Source organism: Eptatretus burgeri, chromosome 12, assembly GCF_056783735.1.
Source record: "Eptatretus burgeri isolate ZD-2024b chromosome 12, Ebu_testis_v1, whole genome shotgun sequence".
NCBI classification, from domain to species: domain Eukaryota; kingdom Metazoa; phylum Chordata; class Myxini; order Myxiniformes; family Myxinidae; genus Eptatretus; species Eptatretus burgeri.
In genome coordinates, this window is record NC_140972.1 from 56,264,051 (window position 1) to 56,281,550 (window position 17,500).

Here is a 17,500-nt window from a genome sequence, read left to right on the forward strand (position 1 = left end):
GCACACACGGACACACACACAAACAAGCGGCACAATACAAGACTGTTTGACAAGACAAACACAGCCACTGAGCTTGCGGGAAGTGCAGTGGCTTCTTGGGGTACTCTGGGTACCAGCAGCGTTACAACAATGGTGCCGCTTTTCTCACCGCACTCATTGGGGCATTTAACAAGGAGGAATTTCCTCCTCCCCATGGATGCCAACCTGAGGATTGTCTGTGCTCTTAACTGTTTAAATGCTAAGTCAAGCAAGGAAGCAGCACGTACTAGTTTTTTTTTAATTTTTGGGATGACTCGGCCAGGGTTTGAACCGCCGACCTCCCAGACTCGGAGCAGACACTCCAACTGAATTTTTTTTAAGTGATTCTTCACCATTGAAGGATAGGGCCAAAATCTATATGTAGCACAATATCTCAAAAGTTGTGGATGGATTTGGATGAAATTTGGTGGCCAGGTTGGCTGTGTCGCAAGACCAAATTGATTCGATTTTGGTGAAGATCCGGATACGAGAATTTGTTTCAATTTTTAAGTGATTCTTCACCATTGAGAGATGGGGCCAAAAATGAAATATAGCGTATCTCAAAACGTTTTGGATGAGATGTGACAAAATTAGGTGGATTAGTTGGGGAGATGATAAGAACAAGCCAATTTCATTTTGGTTCAGGTCTAGAACCAGATCTGGCCTATCGGTGGGATACAGATTGTAAACTGTTCAGCCTGGCAGAGGTATGTGCTCAACCAAGTGCCATTCTAGCTATCACTGCATTTATAATTTTTGGATTTGATTTTGCTCGGAATCAATCAAGTCTGATCTTAACTGAGGCATCATCGTCATCACTGTAGTTGTTGCTCTTTTCCTACCACCTCAGGACGCTCACGACTCTTTCAACACATGGTTCCAGCACTTTAATCAGCCTCCCGGTGAGCCATCGCTTCCTGCTCAAGCCAACTACATGGAACAAGTTGCACATGAACACCTTCGATTACAGTACGAGGTGTGCCTTGAATTCTCGGAATGATTCCTTTTTCACACTTTTACATGCCTTAATTACTGGAATATATGGAATAGATTTTTAACGTGCCTATCCATTTCTTATTTTTGAGTGTAAATTATAGTACATCACTCGTATGCACAACTTTGATATTCCGATATATCGATATACTGGTTATATCGATATAATTTTTTTATATCGATATGCCGGTATTGGAATTCTGAATAGACCGGTATACCAAAAAAAAGATATGAAAAAAAGAAAACCGGAATATCACCAATAAATCCACGAAAGGTGTTTACAATCTTGAAATACTGTTCATGATTTTAAAAGCTTTGATGCACTCGGCGTCTTGGCTCAACATGGAACGGGAACAGTGTAACGTATGGCGTCAAGACGTAACAAGGAAATAAGTACAGTATGATTTAACTTTTAACCCTCTGCATCCCAGCACCTGTACAAAGAATCACGTTTTTCTTTTCCCTCGTGGCTGGTTTTAATGCAATTGCCAATTGGTTATTATTTTATATTAATTGGGTGTGCTTTTGAAAGCCTCTGCCGAGTCATTGATCTGCAATAGCGATAACGGTATGAAAGGGATACCAGTATGAACGCGATACGGGTACAGCGTTCCGCGATAGTCATACCGGTACGGCTATGGCAATGGATTCTGACCTGTGTTGACTGCCAACACTGACCTCGTTTAAAACAAAAATATTTTCATAAGAGTTGAAGTCGAAAGTAAAATAACCGTTCACATCTTGGGGGGGGGGGAAGCCTCATGTGGGAACACTTTGAAAAATTATCATGTATCAAACATGTGGACATCATATTAGTGGGGGCAACTTAGCATAACAATTGTGCATTTTGTGAGGAAAGCACCAAATTTGGCACACTTGTAGCCTAACATATTATGAACATATTTGGATATTGGGCCCTCTCAAATTCAGCCGCTGATGGCTGTGGCAGCCATTTTCCAAAATGGCCACGAGCGGTTACTATGATTTCACTCTAACATTGGTTTGAACATTTATTAAAAGCTGAATTAAGAAAAACATAACCTGTAGCCACCTGACGTTTAAAGATAGCCGCCATTTTGCAAGATGGCTGCTAATTATTTGTTGTACCGGACGACTATCTCACTCATAGAAATTAGTTGTTGAGAATGGTGGCAAACAAATCAAGGGCTGCGTCTGATTGATATGAATGCCAACATCGCTTATGTAAAGTCAGTGGTTGTTGAGCATGGTTGCAAATTAATCATGGGCTGCATCTCATTCATATGAATACCGACATCTCACTCATAAAAATTGATCGAGAGATGTCTGATTTAAATGTTCTGAATCAGTGACACAGTCTGCTCTGTTTATATTCTCTCAATTTTGTGAGCACTCTCCCTCACACACACACAAAGCTGTGCATTCAAGTGCGGCCTTTTTTGCACTTGCAACGCTTCAGACAGCTCTTCTTGCACTTGCACGATACTAGCTCATAGCAGGTGTAGGCTGCTTTGGGTAGCTTCGTCCAGTGTGGCTCGTACACCCCCTCGTCATTCTTGACCCAGCCCCAGCTGGATGGAGGAGGCAGCTCTGGCGTTGGTAGCAGTGTTTGACCCCACACATGGCCTCCTTGGTAGGCCGCCCTCTTCACATGCTCCTCCAGAGCTGCCTTGGTTGGCGGGATCAGCTGCACGTTGTTCTTCTTCGCGAAAGAGTTTCTTCCGGGCCTTGTCAATGTCGTTGCACTTGCTGGTTCTGTCATAGAGCAATATGACGAACCTCTCGATGGTGTGCATGACATCGTCTGGTATGCCACTTGATGCAGAGGATAGCTTCAGCAGTGCATCTGTAAGTTCTGGCAGAACGGTCCAGATTGTCCAAGCAGTCTTCTTACCATGTCCAGCAAAGCTAGATACAGTGTCACACCCAGTCAGAGCGTGAAACATTGGGAGTGCCTGTGCCTTCTCTGGTCCTAGGCCAGCTGCTATTTTGTAGGCTGCCAGGTACCGAAAACTCTTCCCAGTGCCAAATGCTAGCCACAGTTCATCATCTGGTTGCAGTCCCTGGGCCACTGACACAGCCAACACCACAACATCGGTCAACTGTCTTGATCAGTATCTTGTGGTGACCATGGTTGGCTGCATGGGATGCATGTAACAACATTCGACTGGTATGGCATTGCCGTCGATCAAACGAAGATAACCCGAAAACTAACGAGTTATCATGGTAAAGATATCTCGCCAACACCCCGGTACGAAGAGAGAACTTCCTCACTCAGTAGTAAACTGGAACTGGCGCTGTGAAGGCAGAACGGGAATACATGCAGAACCTCATAACCCGGTAATCCGTGACTGAGATAATCCTATGACCAAACTGCACCCTGCAAACCAAACTCAACTTGATGAACTATGGTTAACAATGGGATAAATAGCATTGAGAACTTTATGGGCACAGAACAAAATAACAATGAATCGAGTCAACAAGTGTAAGCTGTCAACTCAACCGTGCACGATTCCGGGGTCAATATGCACGCACACCACTTCTACTACCATGTGCCAAGCCAATAGTGCTATGAATGTTTATCATTGGTTTTCATTCAGAATCTGTGTCTTAATAAGACTAATTAGTCCACTTTAACTTTTTTTTCTCAACCAAATCAAATTGTTACTTTCTTTGACCATTATTGGACCTTTATTAGTAAATAAACTTTCACTATCAACCTGCATTCCTCTCCAGTAAAGCAGATATGTCATAACAGTAACCACTGGTGGCCATTTTGAAAAATGGCTGCCACAGCCATGAGCGGCTGAATTTGAGATGGCCCAATATCCAAATCTGTTCATAATATGATAGGCTACTAGTGTGCCAAATTTGGTGCTTTCCTCACAAAATTCACAATTGTTCTGCTATATTTAGCTAAGTTTCCCCACTATATATGAATACATAATGGACTATTGTGTATTTTTGGAACCTGCGTAAAAAAACAAAAACATTTATTTATTTATTTATTTTAAATAATATCAATATACGGGTTTGACCCCACCAGAACATCAATATCGAAAAAAAATCGATATTGACGGAGCCTATATAACAGTTTGGTATATAATGTACCAACCACACTGTGTTTGGATTTTGAGGTAGGGAGACTTAGCTGTTTGGCCGTTCTGGTTCCATCCAACAGAGACTGTACTAACAACCTGGTCACTATCCTATGACAGCTGTGTATGGATATAGACTCGATAGTTGTGTTCTGAGAGATGGTTTCTCAGACGTAATGCACATTGTTAACAACAGCAGGAAAAGCAAGGATCATGGGACTCTCGCAAATCCAGGAAATCCAGCTCAAATTGGTATGTGGTGAATGATCAACTTCCCCTTCCACATCCAGAAAAAGGGAAAACAAGAAGATTGAAGGTGGTGAAGGCTTCATCAAGCAGTAGAATGAAGCAGTGGCCGGAAGCATGTTCAAGAATGTAGACCGGAGCAACCCAGAGCACCTTGCTGTGACGTTGAACAATGACATGGTAGTCGTTACAGAGTTCATGGAAAGGATGTGCAGCATCACCCAATCACCCTCACTGCCGAGAGCCAATGGCGCACAACATGTGATGACGTACTGTGATGCGAGCACAATCCAGCGTTGATGGGACAGCACAGTATTTCATAGGACGAGAGGGCTACAGAACAACAATTGGTGACTGGCCACCGGAATGCCGTGATGTCATCCTGGGTGGTGAATGCTTTGAGAGAAGTCAACTTCTTTACCGCTTCCTTTCTGGTCTTGCACCCTCTGCCCTTTCCATGCTCTGCCCCTTTCTCCTCCCTCCTCACACTCACCCTCTCCATGTTTCTGCAGGGTGCATGTGGTCTGCAAATCTCCCTTCTTGTTAAACTCTAAAAATCCAGGTTCACTGCTGACCTCCACTGATTTGGTCCTTTTTTATCTCTCACCTATGGAACCAACTTCCCCAGTCCGTTCAGTCCCAGTCTTTCCTCCAAGGCTTCAAGACCACTGTTCACCAACACCTCAGGTCATCCTTCATCCACAACCATCGTCTTTTTAATACCCCTGTTAACCCTCTCCAAGCCCACCTCTTTTCAAGTTTATAGTTTTTCCTTCCTGAGTGTTTGTGGCTGTATCCATCTTGTTCACCCCCTGGATCCTCCCAGAACCCTCATCTTTCCCACGTCCCTTATTTCTCAAAGTTCTCTCCCTCAACCCTGCTGTTGGTATCTCCCCCCTCCCCCACCATCAACACCTCTTTCTACTGTTCTTTTCATTCTTTTATGTCCTGAATCGTTCTGTATTCTCACTCCTCCATGAGCCTCAGCTCTGTCTACAAATATAAAAGGGTGATTCGGAATGATTTGCACGGCAGTGATTTGCAACCATGCAACCACTGCTCCTATTTGCAACCACTGCTACTATTCCTTGTGTGCATTTATTTCTTTTAATTTTTTTGTTTTCTAATTTTTTTTGTGATAAACAGAGGGATTATAAAGCATGGGACTCCCAGCTTCGGGTCCTATCCCTGGATGTACGGGATAAGATTTACAACGTGCTCTTGTTTGTCGATGGGGGCTGGATGGTCGACAGTGGCAAGGTATGTTGCTTTCCGTTATCAATTTTTTTTTATAATTAACCATTTTGCAATAACTATTTGAGGAATGATCACTAAATATTGAAGAACCTATCTACAGATGCCTTGACCTCCCTTTTCAATCAGACATATCTAAACAGCATTGACAACTTAAAGAGCTTTCGACTTATTACATGTTCCAAACCTCAGAATTTTAGCCCCCACAATGCCTGACACCCACCCTATCTCATCAAGGCAGAAACAAACAAGTGTTCAATACTGAAGCTTTTCAAATGTTGGCATATGAAGGCAACTTGCTGACAGTGGGGGTCGTGTGGTCACAGTTGGACAATGCAAGCAAGGGAAAGAAAAAAAAGAGGAAAAGAGGAGAGAGCATATGGGAGGAAACTCAGTAACCTGAAAATAAGTCAAGATGGTTGGGTTAGGTTGAGTTAATGGGGTATAAAAGATCACATATAAGGATGGGAGACTGCTTAGGCAGCACCAACACTCTGCACAGAATATGGTACCAATGGATGGATGGATGTGGGGTGGGGGGGGGAGGTGACAATAAATTTTGATGCACCCCTTGCTTGAAGTTTTGGAGGGAAGAGCAGGATTGAATAGCTTCAGGAAAGTGGTTCAACAAATGTCAACAAAAACGAGGAACAAAAGAGTTGAGGTTGTGACATAATCCTGGATTTTGGAAATTTGACCGGTCGGAGTTTTACTGGGAAAACACGTGCATCCTGAAGGAGCTGAGGAGTGTCAAGGGGGTTGATATGCAGCAAAACCAGAAAAGAGTCTGCACTGTGAGAGCAACAGACTGTGTGCTTTCACCTGACTGCTGGAGGTACCAACATTTTTAAGAGCTTCATGTTCCATAGAATCCAGGAGAGGCCATTCACACTGAGGCACCACCATCCCTTTGGGAAGAGCAGTTGAGTTAAGGGAAAAGGCCATGCTATATTGGCTGTTTTCTTTTTATGTATATTAATTTGGGGGGGGGGGCTGAAACATCTATTTTCATTCTTCTCTCTTATTCTGCTCTACACCCTCCTCACCCTTGACCCTTGTCCATCAGCACAGGCCAGAGGTTGAGGAGGAAAAAGAGCGTTTGCAGCAGATGGAGAAACTGAGGCGCCTGTGCTTGCCTTCCCTGTGCTTTTTACTGCACACGGTTCTGCACAGCACAGAGAAGTTCCATGAGTGTCTGCGACTTGCAGACATAATTGCTTCGGAGCAGTACAGACTTTACAAGGTGAGAAACCAGTCTTGTGATAATCCTACATCCCAACAACATGTCACTGCTGAGCATCCCTTTTTCTATTGAACGTACAATGTGAGGATTTGAGTCATGTCAAGGTTGCACATATACTGTTCCTATTTTTCTTTTTTTTTTGTATACCTTGTCGAGGCTCGTGTTAGAGCTAACACACAACGCACATCAAGGGGGCATGAGACAAGAGGGGCGGGAGTGGGAGGGACAAAACAGTGGGGAACAGACACATTAGGAGATCTGTGGAAGGGAGAGGGATGGGACGGGGAACATGGGGAATAGAAGATGGACATTACAGGGACTTTCAGGAAGGAAAGCAGGGAATTTGAAGGAAGTGGGCTTGGGTGGATTATCGGGGGTAGAAAAGATCGAGGATTTGGATGGGGGATGATAAGAGGTGGTGGTGAACAGCTGTTTTGAAAGCCTGGAGGGAAGAATGCGAAAGAATAGAGTGAGGGAGTTTATTCCAAAGGCAGGAAAAAAGAGGAATGAAAGAGTGAAGATGAGCAGTGATTCGTGATTTTGGTAGTTTAACCAGAAGGGGGTTGTTGGCTGACCTTGAGCACCCTGAGGAAATGTGGTGGGGACAAATTGCAGAGAGCGCAGGGGAGGCAAGGCTGGAGAGGAGACGGTAGAAGACAGAAAGACCACCGACCAACCTGCGGTGATTGAGTGAGAGGCCCAAAGACTCAGCCTCATTGCGGGAGATGCCGATGAACCAAAATGCCCTGGTTTCTACACCGTGCAGCCGAGAAAGGTGGGAGGCAGGAGCACCAGCCCAGAGGGAAGAGCAGTACTCCATCAGGCTACGGACAAAAGATTTTGCTGCTTCTGCTGTATTTGTTTGCTTAACATGCATCCTACTTCACATCTGCATCATTTTACGAAGCCGACATTTCCTTAACATTGTTTTTAAATATGACTCTGCTTCTGGTTGAACTGAAGGTTGAAAGTGGGCAGACATTGGCCAATATGCTGCAGTGCCGATAGAAAGACTACACACCCTTTTGAAATTTTCACCTTTTGTTGCCTTTTGGCCTGGAATTAAATTGCATTAAATCAGACTTTTTCCATCTTTATTTACACATTGTAACCCACAACTTCCAAATGAAAAACAAATTCTACAAATTTCCGAAAATTATTGACAAATACAAAACTAGAATATCTTGGTTGGATAAGTTTCCACCCCTCTGAGTTAATAGTTGGTGGAAGCACCTTTGACAGCAATTACAGCTGTGAGTCTGTTTGGATAGGTCTCCACCAAATTTGCACACCTTGATTTAGCAATATTTGCCCATTCTTCTGTACAAAACTGTTCAAGCTCAGTCAATTTGTATGGGGAGTGTTGATGGACAGCAATCTTCAAGTCATGCCACAGATTTTCTATTGGATTTAGATCAGGGCTCTGACTGGGCCACTCAAGGACATTTATCTTTTTGTTCCTTAGCCACTCCAGTTTAGCTTTGACTGTGTGCTTCGGGTTATTGTCATGCTGAAAGGTGAACTTCCATCCTAATTTCAGCTTTCTTTCAGAGGACATCAGGTTTCCTCTTGGACGTTTCTGTATTTTACTCCATCCATTTTCCCTTCTACCCCGACAAGTGTCCCAGTCCCTGCTGATAATAAATATCGCCATAACATGATGCTTGCCACCACCATGCTTCACAGTGGTGATGGTGTTCTTTGGGTGATGTGCTGTATTGGGTTTGCGCCAAACGTAACATTTTGTATTTCGGCCAAAAAGTTCCACCTTGGTTTTGTCAGACCACAAAACTTTTTGCCACATGGCTTCAGAATCTCAGGAGTGTTTTTTTGCATACATCAAACAGGACTCAAGGTGGGCTTTTTTGAGTAATGGCTTCCTTCTTGACACCCTTCTGTACAGGCCAGACTTGTAGAATGCTTGGGATATTGCTGTCACATGCACACAGTGACCAGTCTTTGCCATAAAGGCATGTAGCTCTTTCAATGTTGCCATTGGCCTCTTGGTGGCCTCTCTGATCAGTCTCCTCCTTGCTTGGTCATCCAGTTTGGAGGGATGGCCTGATCTAGGCAGGGTCTAGCCTGACCATAAGCCTTCCGGTCCTTAATGATTGTCTTCACTGTGCTCCAAGGTATATTCAACGCCTTTGAAATATTTTTATACCCATCCCCTGAACTGTGCATTTCCACTTTATCCTAGAGGTCTTTTGAAAGCTCCTTGAAACTCATGGTTCAGTCTTTGCTGTGAAATGTACTACCCAGCAGATGAAACCTACAGGAACAGCTGATTTTATTTTGAAATAATCAGAATCACTGCAATTTAACAAAGGTGGAGGCCAATTAACTTGGTGTGTGATTTTGGAGGTGATTGGTTGCAGCTGAGCTAATTTAAAATTGCTTTTATAAGAGGGGTGGACTCTTGTTCAACCAAGATATTCTATTTTTGTATTTTTAATTTATTTTCTGAAATTTGTAGAATTTGTTTTTCACTTTGAAGTTGTGGGTTACGATGTGTAAATAGAGGTGGGAAAAGTCTAATTTTATGCAATTTCATTCCAGGCTATGAGGCAACAAAAGGTGAAAATTTTGAAAGTGGGTGTAGACTTTCTATAGGCACTGTATATAGAGCATATCACTTGAGGTTTTGTACAACTTTAGTTTTGTACAAGACATCCTGCATACTTTGGTTGACTTTTTCAAGGACTTCACCCGCTGAACTCTCATACTGCTGATCTCCACCTTCTTACCTTTTACCTTTTGGCCAAAGGTGTGGATATTGTCATGTTGAATTTGTTTAATATATATATATATATATATATATATATATATATATATATATATATATATATATATATATATATATATATATCTCTATTATAATACCAAGCTTGCACACTAAAAACTCGGCTCACCGTCACACAATCCCTATGAAATTGCTGTGGCACTTAGCATACATGCCGACAATGTTTGGGAAGTCTTTGCGTTCCATATTACCAAATGCATTTTGCACAATGCGTATTTTTGTCATTCCCCGTGTACAGTCTGTCGTCTGCTACCAGCTATGTTGTACTGCTATCCCGTGCATGTGCACGGCTATCGCTAGTGTATATATATATATATATATATATATATATATATATATATATATATATATATATATATATATATATGTATGTATATATGTATATATGTATGTATGTATATATGTATATATGTATATATGTATATATGTATATATGTATATATGTATATATGTATATATGTATATATGTATATATGTATATATGTATATATATATATATGTATATATATATATATATATATATATATATATATATATATTCTCCCCATGACATGCAATATATGGGTATAATAATGAAGTGGGGTGGCTCACACAGCCAACCTTCATCCCTAGTGACACAAAAATGGTTTCATTCTACAAAGCGAGTAAAGGTTTGAGATTGTCTGCTCGCTTCCGATTTGTGACCTAGTGCTCGGGATCACTGGAGGTGTGTATACATGTCCGCATGCATCTGTGCGTGCGTGCATTTAATCACGCCTCAATTCGGGATTTGTCCATGAACCCCCGACCCTGCAAAAACTTCCAAGGGAGACTCGCATACTGATACTTATCAGCAGATTACACATAGTCCTAAACTAGTGGGAAGGTGTACGGAGTGTGGGAGCCAAACATGGTGGTGGAGTTGCAAGGAGGGAGGAGAGATGAGATGATTTGTGTGTGTGAATGTTCTGATTTGATGAGAATTGTAGTTGTTTTTCACAACCAGTCATTACTTTGTTTCATTTCTATTTTATTATTCCGCCCCCCTCCCCCCCCCCTCCCCGAGGGAGGGAGCGGGATATTGTAATCGTCCGGTTTGTTTGTCATACTGCTGATCTCCACCTTCTTACCTTTTACCTTTTGGCCAAAGGTGTGGATATTGTCATGTTGAATTTGTTTAATATATATATATATATATATATATATATATATATATATATATATATATATATATATATATATATATATATATATATATATATATATATATATATATATATCTCTATTATAATACCAAGCTTGCACACCACAAAATGGCACCTCTTGGGAAATATAAATCATGCTCAGAAATGCAAAGCAAGAGTTGAAGAGACCCTTCCCATGTCTTTTTAGCCGCGTCTCGCATTGCGAACGCTGGCTCTAAGAGAGGTCCGCGTTCTTCTTCTTGTTATCTTGCCAAAACGAAGTTTTTGCAAGATATGTTAGTCAGCTTGTATGTTTTTTTTTTGTTGTTTGTTTGTTTGTCTGTAATCATGTATAAAAAATTCTGCAGAGCACAGTTATCATTGGAAATTTTTGTAACTTCGCATATCAGAGGAGTATAGAGGTCCCTTTCAGTGCACAAAATTTTGAAGGTCAAGGTCACTTTGTCGCAAATCAGGGGAGTCGACGAAACCCTTATTTTTTGAGTAATTTTGATTGGATCGTCTTCAAACTTCATGGGAATATAGTTCATGGTCTGGCGCTCAGCTGATTAATTTTTGGTGGCGATTGGCCTTGACCTTCATGGTTAGTGCCTAAGGTCAAACATATTTGACCCCAAGGTCAAATTTTCAAGTTTTCGGAACTATATCGTGTAGTACCTCAAATTGAACACCTCGATGAGTGCTTTCTAGATATGTCAAGCTTGAGACATTATGACGTCATTTGGTGACGTTATGAGGCAAAAGCATATTTTTCATGGTTACTCTGTAGAACGATTCTCATCGGAATCTCTCGTAGGCAGATATTCCTCAAGGAGTCACTCCTGTTGGATAGCAGCTCTGTTCACCTCAGTGTGACCTTAAAGAAGTCACACGTGGTCACCTTTTGGCAAGATACGGGTCACCCTGCGGGTGACATTGGTTTATTTGTGATGTTTATTTGTTTGTCTGTCTGTCTGTTAGCAACTTTACGGCAAAACGGCTTTAGCAAACACTATCAAATTTAATCCACAGGTGGGCAATGAACCTTGGACGACCCCATTAACTTTTGGGTCCAATTGAATCAAAGGTCAAGGTCAAGGTCATGAAAAGATCAAAATCGTTTTTTGCTCATAACTTCGTCAAAAATTATCTGATTTACTTAAAACTAAGCTTATAGTGAACCTTATTCTATTTGTCACTTATAATCCTACTCATTCCTACAGTGAAAAATGCATATTTGTGAAGATCGGTAGGGTCCGAATTTTTGGGGGTCATGGTCATCGGTCAAAATTACAAATTTTCCAATAAAACTAAAACATGGTTACGAAAATACAACTTTACGGGAAAACGTCTGGCTCAAACACTGTCAAATTGTATCCACAGGTGGGTAATGAACCTCGGACGACCCCATTAACTTTTGGGTCCAATTAGGTCAAAGGTCAAGGTCAGGTCACGAAAAGGTTAAAATCGTTTTTCGCTCATAACTTCGTCAAAAATGGTTTAATTGACTTCAAACTAAGACTAAAATATTCCTTATTCTATTCCTTATAATCAACATTCAGGTTAAGGATGTATCAAATTTAAATTTGATCCCCAAAATAACTTTATGCCTTAAATGGGTGGGATTTGTTGTGCCTGGCACCACTTGTTAAACATGTAAATGGAAGTGATTTATAATATATTACATCTATGGAAATAATGTGGTTAGTTCATGGAAGAAGATAAGTAAATTGATGGATTAAGTTAAAAGGGTGTGGATAAGGCATGGGTAGATGAGCAAAAATGTCCAAAATTCCATGGACATGAAACATGGTAATAATATGTGATGACAAACGTTTTGACTACTCATCTTGGTTAGCCTCGCCATGCGGATGGTCGTGACAGCATTGCATTGTGATAGGAAACGTGGGAGAAATGTCTTCTCTTCCAAATGTTGTACCAGTATTGACATTTGATTTAAGATGCACTTAAAAATCATGGAAACTCTGTGGGGAAAAATGCTGTTGACATGATATTTTGATTCCTGTGATTCATTCGTACTACAACACTCCAAACACACTGGTGGCCCACCCCAACCCCTCCGGTGCATATGTTATAACTCGACGGCCTGTAATATGGAATCCCAATGATCTTTCTGCGCATGTCTGCAGGTGTTCAGCGAGTCTGAACTGAGGACTCTGCTCTCCAAGCTACGAGAGTCGTCACTGCGTCTGCTCGACCAGAACCTAGACCCCCTCGGCTATGAAGTGTGCTCGTGAACTTCCATATTTTCTGTTTCTAGTCCATACATTTGATTAAATAAAAATATGTTTTGTTTACAGTTTAATTAAAGTGCCTTTTATCAGTGCGAGGCGATTTGGTTCTTTATCTGCTTTTCTCTACAGCGATGATGAGATTTATTGGTTTTAAAGACCTTGGAAAACTCTTCTTTTTGTTTTCATTTTCCTTCCATAGTTTTGACAGTAAACGATTAACATTTAGATTTTCCTTCGACTCGAAGCCTAAAAGTGTACATCTTGTGTAATTGGCAATGCCCGATGTGACGCCGCTCTCACGCTTTCCCCACTCTGTGGCCATTCCTGGCATGCAGTGTCAAAACCGAGGTGCATCATGATGGCACAGCTGGGGGGGAGGCAAGGCGGTGCTACATGAAGAATGTGTAACAGAAAGCCGAGGCCACAAGTTCATGTGATTAACGATGGTCTCACCCCCTTGTCTCTTGTACACTTCTCAACACCCTCTCGGAATCATTTGGCCGCTGACTGGTGGACCAGTCGCCATGCGACCGAACAGATCCTATAAATGGTGCTGCGATTCCTTCAAATCTGGATGACTTTCCTGATACTGTGGGAAAATATTTTAACCAAATAATTCACCATTATTCAGCACAATATTTGTGGATTTTTGTGGATAAATAAGGTATAGCTTTCTTTTCTGTTTATCTCGTTACTTTAATTACTCATTAATATTTTGTATTACTTTTGTAAATCGTACTAAACCACGTATCTCAGTGAATTTTTAGAGTTTGACTCGTGAAATTTGAGACTCATGGACAAGCTTGTACGTAAACCACAAGCGGTATCAGACCACACATTGTGTACGTTTATACGAGTTGCAAAATAAATTACGAGCTGATGGACAAATCGACATCGTATTTGGGATTTGAACCCATGATCCCAGTTCCGTGGAGCTCCAAGTGCTCAGATGGAAACATCAAACACAATTCACTAAAAAAAAATATATTTTATCCTTTGCTTCAGTGGGTGTTGCAGTTTTGTAACTCCTTGTTGATCATTTTTTTTTTCCACGGTTCACTCTCTGCATGATGTCACAAATAATTAAATCTATATAATTCTCCAGTAAATGAAATTTCCCTCGAGTCATTAAAAATGCGTTATCTTCAAACGGACAATTGATAAAATCGCGAAGTATATGATAATATATAATACAGGTGTGTATGGTACAAATACGAGGGTTGGATCAACTTTGCTATTTGAGGTTTAACCCATTCAATAAGTTATTGAAACAAGATACAATAGTCTGAGAAACGCCGTTATTTAGCATTTTCATTCTGCAAGTGTGTGGATACAGTACATACAATTATAAAAAAAAGTCCCAATTATATCTACTACTACTACTGTAACGGCCCTGATTACTCCTAGTTTATGGAGGCAATCGAGGAAAGCTGTTGCCCCAAGTGTTTCACGAACTGACTGGTCAGGCCTGACCTTCGACTTAAGGTGGCAGATTGTAATTTGTTAAACATGCCAAAGATAACCCCTCATCTTTCTGAAAAATGCTATGAGATCTTTGATGTCTAATTATAATTTATGGTAACAGAGGCAGAGACAACCGGCTCAATGTCCATCCAAGGGATGGCGCACTTCGTGATGTAAAGCTCTCGATTGAAAATGCAAATCCGACAGTTTGTAGTCAGTTTGGGAAATCACACTCAGACCAAACAGCTCAAGGTTAGAGTATGCTCCCCATGGCTGTACCATCCTGTCGAACCCTCAAAATCATCTTTACATGCATCTTAAAAATACAACCACGTTGGCATTTCTCAAACGAGTCTACGTTGCTCTTAGAACTTTTTGAACGCCATCACGTTTGTCTACCCTCTGCTCCCCCATCACCCCAGCAAATCTTCGGAATGTTAAACAGATATCACCCTTGACTTCCGTTGAGCAAACGTGTCAAAAAGCTGCACCTGCTGCCAAAAATATGCTGTTAACATGTGGGTTGTGCAAAGTCGTGACGGGTAGACAAATCTTTACTGTGAAATCGAAACCTCGCTTTGCGGTGATCACATGAATAGCAGAAAAGGGAGTGTTTGTTGAGAGAGTGGAAATACATTCGATTTTGCCTGGAGCGGTAAGAGGGGTTGGTTGGTTCCTTATCTACTCAGATTGATGTCCTCATGAGATACTCTCGGCCCATCGGCATGTCCATCTGATGCACTGAGCCATATCGTGTTTGGAAAAAGAACTATAACGAATCGGAGGGGCTTTCTCTAACAGGGCACATTTATTTTAAAACACCCGCTTTTAAAATGTTTGAAGTATGCAGGCATTTCCCTAGTCTCAAAAAGTAAGTAAACATCTTTGCAGTCTCAAAATTCATCTGAAATCCCCTCCACTGCAATAACTCATGGTCACTGTCTTTTGCTGAAAGGAAAGCATAACCACATTAAAATATGTATTCTGCTGTATTATCACCTTCTCTGTGTGCACATTTGGTTATGACGGGGCTCTTTAATGGTGCAAAACAAATCCCACTCCTCCAGAACTGGGGTGTTGCAGCAGAGAGCATGCCATCCTTTCAGAACGGACATTAAGCAGGCTGTCGTGTTTGCTAATTATTGTTTTGTGGACTTTAAATACTTCACTGGGATTTTTCAACAGAAAAGGCCATTGTATGCTGGTATTCTGGCCAAATTCCCTGACTTGACTACTGCTGGGAAGACAATGACAAACCACCATTGTGTATTCTTTACCATGAGACTTTTGGCTGCCATGGGGTTCCAGCTTGGAGTTTGGTGTTTGAGGATGATCAAAATGCTTCGTATGTAATGTGCAACCTTTATAATGACTTTACTACATTCCAATGTTCTGATTAGCAATACCATGTATTCCTTTTCTGAAAGCAAAGGAGCATCGTTTCTCTTGACCAGCAGTTGTATGAACCCTTGTGCATTTGCAAGGTGACGCCATACCCCTGATCTCGAAGCTGATAAAACAGCTCATATGGTCAAAATTAATGAGGCCACGACCGACACTTGAACATAAGAGTACAACAATGTCTGATTACAAAAATTGGTGTCTTAATATCATAAAATTCCATCCAGCTGTCCCAGTGACATTGGACAAACAGCATTGGGTTGGCATCGTTGTCAACAGCTATCAACTTTCTGCTACCCTACCACATAGTCATTTACTTGACAATACCGTGCGTTGGAGAATGTCCACTGAAAATGTGAGAAAAGCGATCTAAATTTGGAGCTTGTCCATGGCAGTGTAATGAGTTTGTGTTGACATGAAGGGAAAAACACGGTCCATGAAAGTTGAAAGATGTTAAGCGACACTAATGCATTAGTCGGTCAGTTGGTGCAGAACGAGATCGTGACACCCTCAGTGAACATCCCAGAAGGCACAGCTGAGGTAACAACCATGATCTTAATTGCTATCAAAACTTGCCTTTGAATTGAGAATTGCAGTGCATCGCCAGATGGGCAAAAGGACACCCTATAATGAATATTGCTACTCATCTTTGAAGAAAAACTTGGACAGGTGAGTAAACTTGCAATGACATCACACTTTTGTCATCTAAACGCTTTGTGTGAGATCCACTGCAACTCTATTCATAGCTCGCCCGAGGTGTCTCTCTCTGCTGGTATTTAAGCCATCGTCCAATGGGCAAAGGTCTCTGTGCTGCATAATTCACCAACCGTGATCAGTGCTTCACCAACTATTTACTCCACATGCCAACTTCATCTGTCTCAGAGTTTTCTTTCTTCCTGACCAACACAACCAGATTACCAGCAACAGTAACTCTACTCAACCCACACTCTGACACATGAGCTTTTCTCCACCTTTTGAGCCTGTAATAACCTCGATCAAAGCAGTGGGTTTCCCATTTCGCTCATCTTTGAGCCAATTGGTGAAAATTGCCTCTTCATCACACCTTGTTACTGGATGTGATCCACTACTTCTGGTTTGTCATGCGTGAGTTACAAACTCAGCTCTCTTTCCAGGGAAGTCACCGGTTATGGTGAATTGGTACTGCAAGACAACAGCAAAAAAAAGAGCAATCAGAAATTGCAGACCCTTGCCAGGACTTGTTTTGTGTGGTGTATTTCTGTGGCGTTTGTGTACTGATGTGTTACGTAATTAATAAGAGACATAATTATAACTGCTGGCATTGATGACTGGGTGACGAGACATCCCGCTTTGATGCAACCATGCTTTGATCGGGCACCTGACCCTGACCCATGACGTTTTTTTTTTCTTATTATTCGATTGAATTTAGAATGGGATTAAAATGTATTCAAATAAAATGGAAGACCAAATAGGTACTATCCTGCATTGGAGTAATCAGAAGGAACCCAAACAATCAAAAATGAAGTCATCAGGAGGAACCTGGATAGGATTCGTATTTCAGCTATTACTCTACCCTCAAACCCAGCCAGGCACAGCCAAGTGAG

General features: G+C 41.5%; 2 protein-coding genes across 4 annotated transcripts in view; one reads left to right on the forward strand and one right to left on the reverse strand.

Moving 5' to 3' along the window:
- Nucleotides 1–13,222, forward strand: part of NUP107 (nucleoporin 107) — a 168,265-nt gene extending 155,043 nt beyond the window's left edge. For all 3 annotated transcript variants that reach the window (XM_085848068.1, XM_085848069.1, XM_085848070.1), the window contains 4 exons: nt 869–994; nt 5,481–5,594; nt 6,655–6,831; nt 12,948–13,222. In XM_085848068.1, the coding sequence (XP_085704194.1) occupies nt 869–994; nt 5,481–5,594; nt 6,655–6,831; nt 12,948–13,055 (525 nt within the window). In that variant the 3' untranslated portion in view covers nt 13,056–13,222. The remainder of the gene's footprint in view (nt 1–868; nt 995–5,480; nt 5,595–6,654; nt 6,832–12,947) is intronic.
- Nucleotides 1–17,500, reverse strand: part of GPAM (glycerol-3-phosphate acyltransferase, mitochondrial) — a 304,531-nt gene that overhangs the window by 109,681 nt on the left and 177,350 nt on the right. The window lies entirely within an intron of this gene.